This window comes from Chinchilla lanigera, unplaced genomic scaffold (genome assembly GCF_000276665.1).
Source record: "Chinchilla lanigera isolate Chin_1 unplaced genomic scaffold, ChiLan1.0 scaffold00011, whole genome shotgun sequence".
In the NCBI taxonomy this organism is placed as follows: domain Eukaryota; kingdom Metazoa; phylum Chordata; class Mammalia; order Rodentia; family Chinchillidae; genus Chinchilla; species Chinchilla lanigera.
The window spans coordinates 29,978,972-29,993,380 of record NW_004955412.1 but is presented as its reverse complement, the minus strand read 5'-3'; the positions used below and the strand labels follow the sequence as shown (position 1 = coordinate 29,993,380).

Here is a 14,409-nt window from a genome sequence, read left to right as displayed (position 1 = left end):
TAAAAGAGCATTTATAACACAAATACCATAAATTAAGTCTTTCTCTCATGGGGCCAGTTGTTAAACAGTGACCAGCATACTGTGGGATACAGTAGTGTCTTGTTTTTGTTTTTGTTTTTTTCCGGTACCGGGAATCTAACTCACGAACTTGCACTTGCCAGGCAGGCGCTGTGCCGCTGAGCTAAATCCCCAGCCCCTACAGTGGTGTCTTGGCTGCTTCTCACTTTATGTCAAAGACTTGAGAGAACATTACCAAGGCCCTCACTCTTTCCTATATGCCCATATCTCCAAATTGTTCATTTCCTTCTAGCATTAGTCACATTTTTGTTACTGGGACAAATTGTATGACATGCGTAAGTAATTTAAAGGAAGAAAGTTTTATTTAGGCTCAAGATTTCATAGCTCCAAGTCTGCATTCAGTGGGCATCACTGCTTTCCAGCCGGTGGCATAGCAGAAACATCATGGAGAAGGACATTGCAGGGGAAAGCTGTTCATCTCATGGCAGACCAGAAGCAGAGAGAGGGAAAGAGCCTGATAAAAGTTAAACACTTCTTAGTCACATCCACTCCCTGTGACCTACTTCCTCCAATTAGGCACCACCTCCTAATAGCCCTTTCAGCTATGAACTTACCAGTGTGTCAGCTGATAAGTCAAAGCCCTAGTGCTCCAGTCACTTTCTGAGACTTTGGGGAGATATTTTAGATCAATACCATAACACTTCTATGACCGTGGTTTTGTTACTTGTTTGTCTACCACTGTGGACACCAGGTGGTGGTTATTTCTCTCTCTTCTATCCTCTTCCTAGACGTGATTTCATTTTGACTCAGGAATATCACTGATGATATTCCTAATTCTTCTCTCCCTTTCCACCATTGCTGCAGAAAGATTAAAATATGAAGCAAAGTGATGCAGTTAGTAGCTCATATTGTCAGTGTTTCAGTCACTTTTATCTGTGGACATTTGGAGTTTATCAGAATTGTTTATATTTTATGAAAGGTAAATTACTAGTTTAATTATTCATCAGAAAAGTATAATATTCATTGACTGCATTTTTGGAGTTACATTGTCATGTATAATATTTTCAGCAGAAAACAGTTTCATCTTTTATGGTGGAAATTTTGTAAAAGGAAAATAGATTGACTTTCATGGATTTATAAAACACTTTTAATAAAAGTCCACTTAACCATTAGGAATATTTTTGGCTTTAAAAACAGAGAAGTGAAGAGAAAGTATAGCTGATTGTTACTGTTGAGTCAGCAGCTTAATGATAGGAAAAGCCTCTAAGATTATCTCAGGCTTTTTTTGTTGTGATCAAGTGGTGGCTGCTACAGATCCAGTCATAACATATGCATTGATAGAAGGTGGAGCATTTATAGCAGGAACATAGCCTAGTGTTGCATTTCCATGTACCTTGGCTTCCTGAGTCCAAAGAGTGGGAAACTGGATTTATTAGTTTAGCTAATATTTAGTAGCATTGATCTTAGATGGTAAGATGTTTTGATGCAGAGATGATAGAAATGAGAAGAGGACAGGTATTGCAAGCATGTGAACTGTGTAGGCACAGCTTTGCTGGAGAAGAGGATAGGAGGTTTTAGCCAAGTTGAAACTTTGGCTTAAAGGAGTCAGCAGTTGGTTGAGAGAGGGACCAAGGTGCTGCTCACAGAACAGAGAGGAGTAGGTGTATCAGTTAATGCTTGCTAGACAAATATTTAATGCAAGATATACAGATACATAAGAATTTAAGAATATGTAAGATTGGCTTATAATGACCACCTACAGAGTCAGGTATAGAAGAGTACAAAAGGGCTGTCTGTGAGCTGCAGAGCTGAAGGATCCAGTCAAGGGCCTGGATCTCACTGTAGTGTCCTGTGCAAGTCTGTATCAGGAGGCTGAAGGATCTGCAGTAGAGAGTAAAAGCTTTGTGCTGGAAGCTGAAGAATCTGCACTGGAAGTCAGGAGACAACATCCAAGGTGAAGGTTAAGACTGGAAGTCCTCTGAAAAAACAGAAGTGAACCTTCCTTCATTATTTCCTTTTACTCCATTTAGGTGGCAAGCCTATTGGTTGCTGTCACTCAGACCCAGAGTGGGTCTTGTCTTCAGTAAGTCTCTTCAGCCACACTCAGAACTGTACTGATCTAATTTAGTTGGTCATTTGTTACTCAAGTTGACACAGTTAGCTGTCACAACAGGTTTGATTGATTTGCCAGAGTGAGCTAAAATCTGGTAATTTTCATTGGCCAGGGGCATGGTTTTAAAAGGTATTTCTTCTTTTGATGGACTTGGACTACCAGGTGGTCACAGCCAACTTGTCTGAGAGGCTGTTGTATTTTTATGTATCTGGAAACATTATCCTGTGCGAAGCTTGCCAGTCTTGTGCTTGGTGGGCTAATTGACAGTCAGCTTTGTCCAGGAACTGCTGAGTTACTCTTGCAGCTGGTGTCATCATCTTGACTAAACTTGTGAGAGAGCTACAGGGTGTTCAGTGCTTGAGCTATTGAGAAAGCACAAGAGTAGAATACAAGAAACACATACATGTCGGCTCCCACAGTCATTAGGCTAAATTAGCCCTATATGAACTCTTGGAGAAACATTTCTTAAATGATAGCATGCCTACATGCAGAGCTGAGTGAAATATAACTCAAAGGTTGAGACAGCAAAGGGAACAGGTGCGCTATGAAGATAGAGATGCCAAGCCTTTTATCCCATGTTAGTCCCCATTAGATATCTACAAGCCCAAGTGAAAATAAAGTGTTGTCGGCAAAAGTGGCATTTAGGTCTCAGGGAAATAACCTCGGAAACTGTTCTCATAACCCCTACATCAGAGGTGTTATCTACAGCACCTCCAAAATTAGTGATTTTAGTTGGCCAAGAGCAAGTGAAGCTAGAGGGCATTTCTATTCCACCTTTATGGTTTGATCAGGATCTCATGATGGGTCTTTTGAAGCATTCCATGTCACAAAGGCAAGTTTATTGTGCCCAGGAGTTTATTTTGTCATTCCAAATCTTCTGTCCCACCATCATGGTGCCTAACTGTGTCACTATTATATGACATAAGAAAGGGAAGCAAGAGGCCAGGGATTAGAGTTAGGCATTAGATGTACCCACTGTAGCTCTCCTCATAGTACAAAATAGCTCTCCTCCAAACATCTAAAACTAATGCACTGGGACAAATTTAAGAGATGAAAATATAACATAGATGATACAGTTTCCTGAGAAGTTCATTAAGCTTTATTCAGTCTTTGTGAGTAATGGAAAATTAGTTTTTATTTGCTCAAAGATACTTGAAATTAGAAGCTAGGATGGGTGCTTTCCCATAAACGCTTGATATGTATGTAGTGTATTCTTAAACTTACAAATTAAGAAATTAAGTAGTTTGTTTCAGCTAGCATAGCCTAGTTTAGGAAATGGATGGGTCAAGTTTAGAACCTGATCTTATCTCTGTGGCACTTCATAGATGTTTATAAATTAAAATGAATTAGGATTTTATGGAAATACACTATTTGAGAGTGAGGAAACCTAAGCATACACACCAAAAAGATGGGAAGCATTATGTGTCCTATCCATTTGGTGGGGAGGAGCTAGAATCTCTAGGTCTTCTGGTATCCAACATACTAGGATAGTGACAGATAACATTGAACAAGTGCTTACTATATATACTTTATGTATGCAAATCCATTAAATTCCTATAAAACCCTTATGTGGGTAGCTATTATCATTATAATATTTAGACAGAGAAACTGAATTATACAGATGCTAAGTTCTACAGCTTGTCTAGTAAGAGGCAGATTTAGGATTGAACCCAGGCCTCACACTTTTCAAGTCTGCACTGTTAACCAGTGTACTTCATGCCCTTTGCTAGGACCCATTCAAGAGAAAATGGGAAGAATTTTTCAAGTTTAGTATTTCCTGGTTCCAATCAGTCTTAGAAGACTTCTGCTTGTTTAGTGAAAAAGGAAGTCAAATAGAATATGTTATAAAATTTCACTGGTAAAACATATACATAAAGCATTTTAGAAGACAGTGCAAATAGGAATGTTATGATTCCCAAACAAAAATCATTTCAAGCAAAACTGATATTCTCACAATAAATCCCTTTCAGCTGATAATTATTCATTCCATCTTCATAATTTTAAGAAGTACCATAGAATATTGATCCAGGAATTGAAATAAGAAAGCAGCAAATGGATATGTGAAAATAATCCCACACAGATGGAAATTATACAGCTCAAAACTTCTTGATGAGTCACGCTCTTGGAAAACTGTCTCATTCTTTCCCAGAGTGTGTCAACAGAGGGAAATACAACGTGATGCAGTTTTCATGTTTCAGCTTTAACATCTGCTGCATGGCAGCCCAGTTATGTCCTATCTAAGGAAACATCTATAAATATTGGTAAAGATTTCCTTGTTACTTTTTTCCAGGGTGTTTATCTCTGTATTTATTCTGTTGTCCGCACAGTATCTCTAGATGATCTGGAACTTCAATATTTTCCACATAGTCCTCATTAGGATTCTGACTGAAGCCATCCAGGCGATTTTTGCTGTGAGGTCAATGTGATACGGTTTTCAAAGCCAGGGGCCGTTAGCACTGCTGAGATTGGCCATGGCCTCCTGTGTCACTTTTGCTGTTCCCATGCTGCTGCTCTTGCACAGCAGGGATCACCAGCATCTTAAAAGAGTGTTTGAGAAATTTGTTTAATTATGTTTGTTTGTTTGTTTTTTTCATAAAACCTATAGGAGACTAAAGAGAAAATTTAGAAAAAAAGCTGATTTTTGGTATAGTGTTAATTTTTTTAAAAAATTACAAAGAAGACAGTAAGCAATAGTTGATAACCGAGATGGCTATATAACTAGATTGAGATTTCAGCAAAGTAAATTATTAAGCAGTAAGAATATTACTGAGTGCATGTCTAGCTTGTCACACTAAATATTTTCATTGGAATAAAAGAAAGTTGAGAAATTAAAGACTGAAACTAAAAAGGCAGACCTAGATATTTGGATAGAACCCCCCACATAACTTTAGATATGCATAGCAACAGATTGTTTTATTATTTGTTTGTGTAATTGGCATCATCTGCTATTGAGAATCTTGGAATAGTAGAATCATTTGGGAGGGTCTGTGGAGTACATTACTGGAATTGATTTGGCAGTGTTCACATACTGGTCTTCTTGCTGGTTTGAAATCCTCTGTTTGTTGCTTCTCTTTAGGTGGGACTCTTCCCTGGACATTGTGTTGAGTTAATTAACCAGAAAATTCCCCAGTCAGTGACCAACTCAGTGCCAAAGCCAGGTAAGTATGCTGTCTCATTGGTGTGTTTCTGATGAACTGATCAAAAATGCAGATGTTCTCTTCCAGTTCTCTTCACTTTATTTTGCCCTTCTTTATATTTATTGGTATAATATGCATTCTTAGTTTTATATGGTTTTGATTTTTAAATATCTTATTTCTCTGTTGATCATTTCACAAGGGTTTGTATGCATTCAAATTCTTAGGCAATTTAAAAGAACTGTGTGCTCTGTTAAGCTTTGTTACTATATGCTTTTATAATGAAACAGTTGGAAAATAGTTTATTATTGAATAAATTGACTTAAAGTTTTAAAGAACTAATATGGGAACAGTATGATTAACTAGAAATTAATATTTGAAGGCAATGTATATTTTATCAGTGCCTTTGACCATCAAAACTATTTTAAACAGCATTTCTTGTTACTTCTATTAAAGCAGTATTGCAGAGTATTATATAAGAAAACTGGAATTTTTATATTTATTGGTATGATGTAATCTGGGCAAGATTCTGCAAAATACTTCGTGTAGAAATGTTTGATCTGAAGTAAATTTAAAAAAATAAAACAAAAACTGAAAAAATTTAAAGGGAAGAAGTAATCGAATTTATTTTTCTTAATTCCATTTCTTCTGTCCTTTCCCTCCCTGCAAGTAAAAGGAGAAAAAAAAAAAAATTTGGACCTCAGAATTTGTGTTGCTTTTCCTTACTATATATTTAGGGTATAAGACCTATATATAAGATTGAGGGAGAAAAAAAGTTTATTCTTGCTTATTCAATAGTTTTCCACTTTTGCTCCCAAATGATACACAGGTCAATCCTCTTATAGACAATTTAGGTAAAAGTAGAAGGTAATAACCCTTTTCAAAGTCCATTTCTTCATATAATGTTGGGGAATTGTTCCCATTTCTCTCATAAGAATTTATTTTAGGAAGACTAAATTTATTGCTCTGTAAAGAAAGTACTTTAGGGGCTGGGGATATAGCTCAGCACCACAAGTGCCTGCTTGGCAAGCGCAAAGTACCAAGTTCGATTCCTGCAACCACAAAGAAAAAGAAAGTACTTCAAAACCAAGTTCTTTGCCCTTTTACTTGAGCCAAAGATTCTCAGTTATTTTTAAGGCAATTTTATCCTGACTTGGGTAAACTAGTAAGTTGTTTTTTTTTGTTGTTGTTGTTATTGTTTTTTTAATAAAAAGACTTTCTATATGGGTTTTTGCTTGGTAAGTGTTCATTAGTAATTGTGATGACTGTAGACTTCTTTTCTAAAATATGGCATTAGTCACTTTCAAATTACCACCTTAAATAATTGTGATGTAATTCACATACAATGAAATTCACCCTTTTAAATTACATAATTCTGTGTTTTTTAGTATATTCAGAATTATACAGCTATTATCATGGTAAATTTTAGAACATCTTCATTACTCTAAAAAGAAATCTGGCATTCATTAACAGACATTTCTTCTCATCTGCTTAACCACCACCACCACATGCCCTAAGCAACCAATAAGTTACTTTCTGTCTCCAGTTTTCCCTATTCTGGATATTTTGTATAAGTGCAATGATACATTATATGGTTTTGATGACTAGCTTCTTTCACATATTGACAGTGTTTTTAGGGTTCATCTATGCTATAGAACGTTTCTTTTTTAAAATGTCTGAATGCTGTTCCATTATATGCATATATTGTATTTTATTTGTTCATTTAGGTTGTTTCCATTTTGGGCTGCTATGAACATTTGTGTATATTTTGTGTGAATATATGTTTTAATCTTTCTCAGGTACATGTCTAGGGAGTGGAATTGCTCAATCATATAAGAACTCTAAATTGAACTTTTTGATGAACTGTGATTTGTACCATTTTGTGGTCCCACGTAAAGTGTATGAGAGTTCTAGTTGCTCCATTTTCTTGCCAAAACTTACTTAGCTTTTTTTATTGCCATCTTTGCAGGTGTGAAGTATCTCACTGTGGTTTTAATTTGCATTTCCCTGAGAGGTGTTATTGCTCAACATCTTAGTGTATGTTTGTTGGCAATTTACATATTTTCTTTAGATAAATGTCTATTCAGATTCTTTGCCCATTTTTAATTGGGTTATTTGACTTTTTACCGTTGAGTTATAAGTTTTCCTTATATATTCTAGATGTAAGTTCTTTACCAGATAATAATGATTTACATGTTTTTCCTCCATTTTAGGAGTTGTCTTTCACTTTATTGATGGTATCCACTGAAGCAAAAAAGTTTAATTTTGATAAAATCCTGTTTATTTCTCTTTTGTTGCATATGCATTTGGTGTCTTCTAAGAAGATATTGATTAGCCCAAGTTTATAAAGATTATCTTTAACATTTTCTTCTGAGTTTATAGTTATAGTTTTTTACAAGTTAATTTAAGATCCGTTTTTTAAAACTAATTTTTATGTGTAATGTAAAGGCAGGGGCTCAACGTCGTGGAAATTCAGTCAGTTGTCCCAGCACTATTTGTTGAAAATATAATTTTCCCCCCGCTTAGTGGTGTCGACATCCTTGTAAAAATCAATTGACCTTAGACACATGAGCTGATTTCTGGACTTTCAGTTTTGTTTCATTGATCTATATGTCTGTTCCTATGCCAGTTCCACCCTGTCTTACTTATTGTTGTTTTATATTAAGTTTTGCAATCAGGAAGTATAAATCCTGAACTTTATTCTTCTTTTAATAGGTTAGGTAGGCTTTTTTGAGTCCCTTGTGATTCTGTATGAATTTTAGAATCACCCTGTTAATTTTACAAAAAAGTCAGCTGGGGTTGTGATAAGGGACTAAATATTGTATCTGTGTATAATTTTCAGAAATGTTACCATTTTAACAATATGAAGTCTTCCAATTCCCAAACATGGGATATTTCCCCATTTATTTAGATAATCTTTAATTTCTTTCAGTGTTTACTAATTTATTTTTTATAATAAATTTTTATTAGTGTATGTTTGTAGTACATGATAAATACGTTCAAAACAGGAAATTGACACATGCACATATCACAACTTGATGCTTTTTACTTCCCTTTCCCTTTTCCTTCCTGCCATTTCCTACCATCTAGTTTTGCATCTTTCATTAAATTTATTTTTAAATATTCTGTCTCTTTGATGGTACTATAGATAGAATTGCATTTTTAATTTTATTAATGCTCATTGCAGGTGTGTAGAAATGTTTTTTGTATTGATTTTGTATCCTGAAGCCTTACTGCATGGTTTATTCTGATTGTTTAAAAATGGGTTCCTTGGGATTTTCTGTACACAAAATCATGTTATCAGCAAACAGAGTTCTTCCCTTTCAGTCTAGATACCTTTCATTAATTTTCTCCCTGCCGCATTGCCCTGGTGGGATCCTTAGTATAATGTTGTGTACAACCTCAAGCACAAGCCCCCTTGATTTATGTCTAATATTCAACAAAATCATCTACTGTCTCAGCATTGAATGAGATGTCAGCGGTGGATTTCATAGATGGTCCTTATTATAAATGACTGAAGAAGTGTCCCCTTCTGTTTCCAGTTTGTTGAGCATTCTCATAAAAAGGGTGTTGGATTGTTTTAAAAAGGCAGTAGGTGTATGTGTTGAGATGATAGGTTTTTGTGGTCACTGTTTTTGAAGTGACTAAAATTGTCATCAAAAACTGCAGTTTCTAGTGAACTGTTTTAATCCGTCTTCCTGTAGTATAAACTTAACTTTTATTAATCATCTTTGATAGCATTTACCCAGAGATCTCCTGTAAATCTGCTTTTTTAATGCTTAGTTTTATATTGGCATTCAAAGTGTATCAATTAAATACTTTCTCATGTTACAAAGGGGGAAATGACACTTCTAATAAAAATAACCCCAAAATCATTGTTAATTCTGTATTAGTAACTAGTATAAAAACTTAACACACCTTCAAAAGCTAATGTTTTTTCTTTGATGAGCAGCATTTTAGGGCTGGCACAGGGAAATATGCATTCTTAGTATATTTTTGAAAAGGATGATGTAAATTCAGTCAGCTATGGGCCTGTTTCACACTTTAAAACTGTCTTTGCCTACAGTATAAACAACTTGAATGTTCTATTTATTTTTAACATTGCCATCTGTGACTGTTAGATTGCAGATCTGAAAGATGCAGCTATAGTTTGAGACTAAGAACTTAAACCTCCCCTATACTATTACACAACGAGGGTAATAGGAAAATTTTTCCTTTTAAAGCTGTTCTTTATGTTCTCAATATGTTCAATTATTTGTGTATATGAAAATAAAAATGAGTCACCATATCCTGAGATAGCAAATATCTATGATGCCTTAAAGAAAATAAAAAAAGAGAGAGGAAAGGCAGGTGGAAGACAGAAAGGAGAGAAGAAGCAGCAGCAGCAGATCCATAAGAAATCGTTTAGTTTGTCACCACGGGATATGGTTTGATGGAAGAATGTGAGACTGATGTTGAGAATGGGGAAGAAAGGAAGAGAAAGCAAATGTTTTTCTTTGTATATATTGCTTAGAATTTACAAAGGATCTGTTTATTGATATCTTCCATCAAGTTTTGGGTGTCCTCAGCTCTTATCTCTTCAGATACCTCTTTTTGTGTAGGCATTGCTTTCTTCTTCCTTATACACCAGTTACATTCCTTGATGTTTTCTCATGGATCTTAGGAGATCTCCCCCTACAGACACACCCACACTGACCTACCTTCAAGTTCAATCATTCTTCTGCTATGTATAATCTTCCCTTAAGCCCATGTAATAAATTCTTCAGTTCTTACATCATAGTTCTCATTGCCAGGACCAATGTTTGGTCTTTTTTATAATTTCCATGCTGGCATTCTGCATCTTTTGACACTGTCTACCTTATCTATTAGGAAGAAAGAGGAGGGGGAAGAGGAGAGAAAAGAGAAGTAAGCTTACCTTGGAGGCATGAACTTCTGGAAATTGAAGACTAAGGATTTAAATAGACATTCTCTCTTGAGAACAGTTAGAAAAAATGGACAGAAGTATAGAAAATACTTCTTTTAAGTTTTAGAGAATTAATAAAGCTCTAAACAGTTGTTGAGCTAAGCGGAAAAAGAACAAAGCATCCTGGGATGAATGGTGAGATCCTAGCATACAGGGATATTATTCCAGGGTATCTGCTTGTGGGATAGAGGAAGTCACAGTGCTAGAGGAACAGAAATAGAAGGACAGACCTCAACAGGGCAGATTTCTAATAAATGTCCAGGCTTTGAGTTGGGATTTTTTTTTAGAAATTGATGACTGGTTCTAAACTGATTCTAAAATTTATAAGGAAATGTAGAGTCAAGAACACCTAAGACAGCTTTAAAGAACCAGTAAGTGGGAAACTTACTGTAATAGATACAAAAATTTATTTTTAAAATTTCACTAATTAAGACACTGGTATGAATGCAAAGATAGACAAATAGATCAGTGAAACAGACTAGAATCCACAGATATCTTTCACTTATAAGTAATTTTTATAGATATTTGATTAATGGCAGTGTCAAAAGAACAGTCACTTCATTAAAGAGTTCTGGGTCAGCAGATATCTGAATGTAAACAAAAGAGAAGTCTGATTCTTATTTAACTCCAGGCAAAAAAATACTTTACAGGAGAATTATAGATCTGTACAACTTGTATGTGAAGGGAAAACAATAAAACCTTTAAAAGTTGATACAATAGAAAATTTCTGTGACCTTGGTCTAGACATAAAAAGGACTTATTATAACTGAAAGCTTAATAATTAAACTTAATTAAGAAATTCATCACAATATGCTATGTAAGGGCAAATCATAAAGTGGATAAGATATTTACAGAACATATATCTCACAAAGGCCTTGTAATCACAGTATGTAAAGAATCAGTAAGAAAAAGAAAAACTTTTTTTAAGTTAGGGAAAACTCAGGTACTCTACAATAAATATCCAACATTCTCAATAAACATATGACAAGGTGTTCAACATCATTAATCTTTAGGAAAATGCAAAATAAAGCCTAAATTCACTACCTGTTACATAACCACCAGAATGTTTAAAATTTAAGAATAATGGCACCAAAGGTTAGTAAGGATGCAGATTCTCAAGTACTGCTAGTGAGCACATGCTTTGGAACAATCATGGTTTGGTACTGTCTGCTGAACTTGACATACATGTATGTGCCCAGAAGCCCCTGTGGTTCCAGATACAGATACATAGAAATCCATATATGTGTGTTAAGAGACGTGCACAGGAATGTTTACAACAGCTTTATGCTCAGTTATCGAAAACTCGAAAAACTCAAGACTATCCCTGGTGGAATGCAGAAATTAACATTAAGTGAATTCCTTTAAACCGATGAGAATGAGTTAACAGTGTATCTCCAAAAAAAAAAAAAAATAATAAGCTGAAATACCAGACACACACCCTTCCTTTCACTGTATCGTTTCATAAAAACATGCTATAGTGTTCAAATCCTGACTTGAAGAAGGTTCTGTGGTGTTTGAAGTTAGGGTAGTAGAAGGTACAGTAGGTTATACTGCTCCACAGTGTTTTTTCTTTTAACAATTTTCCTGGCTAAGTCAGACCTCTACTTTGTCCTTTTTGATGGTTGCAAAGTATTTACAGTATGAAGATGAAATGTATTTTGAAAGTGTTATTTCTAACATTTGTGTGTTAAAGCAACGGTGCAAAGAATAGTCATGGGCATAGGAGGAGTATTTTTAAAACTGCAGAGTGACCAATTAAAACAGTGGCAAAAGACTTAAATAGATTTTTCTCTAAAAAAGATATACAAGTAGGCAACAAGCAAATGAAAAGATGCTATTCCTGTATAATCACTACCTGTCAACAGAATATTACCAGAAGTCATTTTCCAGAATTTTCTCTAGCTCATGCCAATCATCTACTCCCAGTTGCTCTGGAAACATACTACTACCCTAACTTCAGACACCACAGAACCTTCTTCAAGTCAGGATTTGAACACTATAGCATGTTTTTAATGAAACAATACAGTGAAAGGAAGGGTGTGTGTCTGGTATTTCAGCTTAATTTTTTTTTTGGAGATACACTGTTAACTCATTCTCATCGGTTTAAAGGAATTCACTTAATGTTAATTTCTGCATTCCACCATGGATAGTCTTGAATTTTTCGAGATTTTGGTAACTGAGCATAAAGCTGTTATGAACATTCCCATATATGTCTCTTAACACACATACATGAATTTCTATGTATCTGTATCTGGAACCACGGGGGCTTCTGGGCACATACATGTATGTCAAGTTCAGCAGACAGTGCCAAACAATGATTGTTCCAAAGCATGTGCTCACTAGCAGTACTTGAGAATCTGCATCCTTACTAACCTTTGTAGGTTTGTAAATTTATAGAAGGAAATCTGGAAAGATATGCATACCTAACTAGGAAGGAGAATGGAACTATTGAAATAATGAGACATTTTATTTTTTCTTCTCTTTGCTTCTGTATTGTTTAAATCCTTTACAGTTAGCATGTATTTCTTTATAAAATATGAGCAATAAATTGTAATCTCCTAACTCTTCTGTGTCCTAATAATTAAATGGAGGGGGTCATTCTTAATACACCCTTTCCATAAAGTGGACAGCTTTGTAACACTGTCTTTAACACAGATATTTAATTTGCATAATTGTGTAAAAAGCAGTACAATTGAAAAGAGGAACTCAGGTTTTCTTGGGTTTTAATACTTGTGCAGATTTTACCTGTTTTTATATGCATTGTTTGATTTTCTTCTCTTATTTTGAATTTCCTTACCTAAAAGGTGAGGTAAGATTCTTTCCAGGCTTGAAGATAAGGCACTTAAAACTCCTGGATATGTCAGTGGTTATTATTCATTAATTTCTGTTTATCTACTCCTGAAAATCATGAATGGTAGAAATTAGATCTATTTAATTTATGGAGATACTGTTTTATACAAATCTACATGCTGATGTATCACAGTGTACCACCTGAAAAAAAAAACATAGTGGGAGAAAAAAATAGTGCTGTGGTGGGAGAAAGGGATTTTTTGAGTGGTCACTTAAATAGAGCTTGCAACATGTATTTTTCTCCCCCCCTTTTTTTTTGAGGGGGGGGTGATACCGGAGGTTTTTTTTGTTTTTGTTTAGCAGACATAGAAATGGCTGGGATTTTATTTGGGGGAAAGGTTTAGTGATTAAAATAACTAATGAAAAATATATTTATTCAAAATTGTGTGTGTATGTACTGCTAGGGATCAAACTTCAGGCATGTTAGGTAAGTACTTTATCTAAGCGCCCCATCCCTGCCCCATCTAACCCAGGGCCTCAGGCATTCTAGGCAAGGGCTCTGCCTCTTGACTACTTGAGCTACTTTAGATAAAAAAGGAAAAAAAAATCATGTTAGTGTTCTTTCAAGCAACTGGTCCTCTGTTACCTTGTTTCCTTGCAGTTTTGCCTAATGACAGCTTTTCTATATTTTTATTTCCTTGCTTTTGTTTTTCCTTTGGTTTTCCAGCCCTTTGCTCTTTCTTAGCCATGTTGTTTGCATGTCACTTTAGTAAGAAGTTACTCACACACACATACACACACACAGAGTTGAAGAGATCAAGGTTTTTGCTCTTCCTTTTTGGAGTGTTATATTGAATGTTTTTCCCATTGCACATATGTTTACTTGTATTCTAGAAGCTAATACTTTTAAGAATCAGATACTAAAATCAGTGTCCAAGGAGGCCAGGAAATACGAACATTCAGGAATGCCTGGGGAAGTTTTCTCCCTGGATGTGTTTCAAAAGGGCAGGTCAAGATAATATTTACTCCTTCTATAATGCAACATATGTGTAAAATGCTTTAGAGTTCACGAATACTTGTGATAGTTTAATTGGACTTCAGTCTCAGTGCAACTCTGTGAGGTGGTAGAGATAAGGAATGTATTTCCATCTTATCCCATTCTACCCCTTTTTAAACAAATGGAGCACAAGGCTGAAGAGACTTGCCTCAGGCCTCACAAGTGGGGCTTATTGAAATCTTCTGAACCTAATAGTAATCATGGCTAACATTCATTCTGGCCTTACTATGTGCCAGGCACTATTCCAGGCACTTAACATAGTTAATTCACATGCAGTTAATTAGTTCAAACCCCAATTTCTTCTCACTATAGAGTATTGAATAGAGATGAACTT

The 14,409-nt window shown here is 35.2% G+C and overlaps 1 protein-coding gene across 2 annotated transcripts in view; it reads left to right on the top strand.

The window, feature by feature from the left end:
• The window catches only part of Arhgap32 (Rho GTPase activating protein 32), a 203,565-nt gene that overhangs the window by 120,579 nt on the left and 68,577 nt on the right, over positions 1–14,409 (top strand). For both annotated transcript variants that reach the window (XM_005378544.2, XM_013511093.1), the window contains one exon: positions 5,208–5,289. In XM_005378544.2, the coding sequence (XP_005378601.1) occupies positions 5,208–5,289 (82 nt within the window). The remainder of the gene's footprint in view (positions 1–5,207; positions 5,290–14,409) is intronic.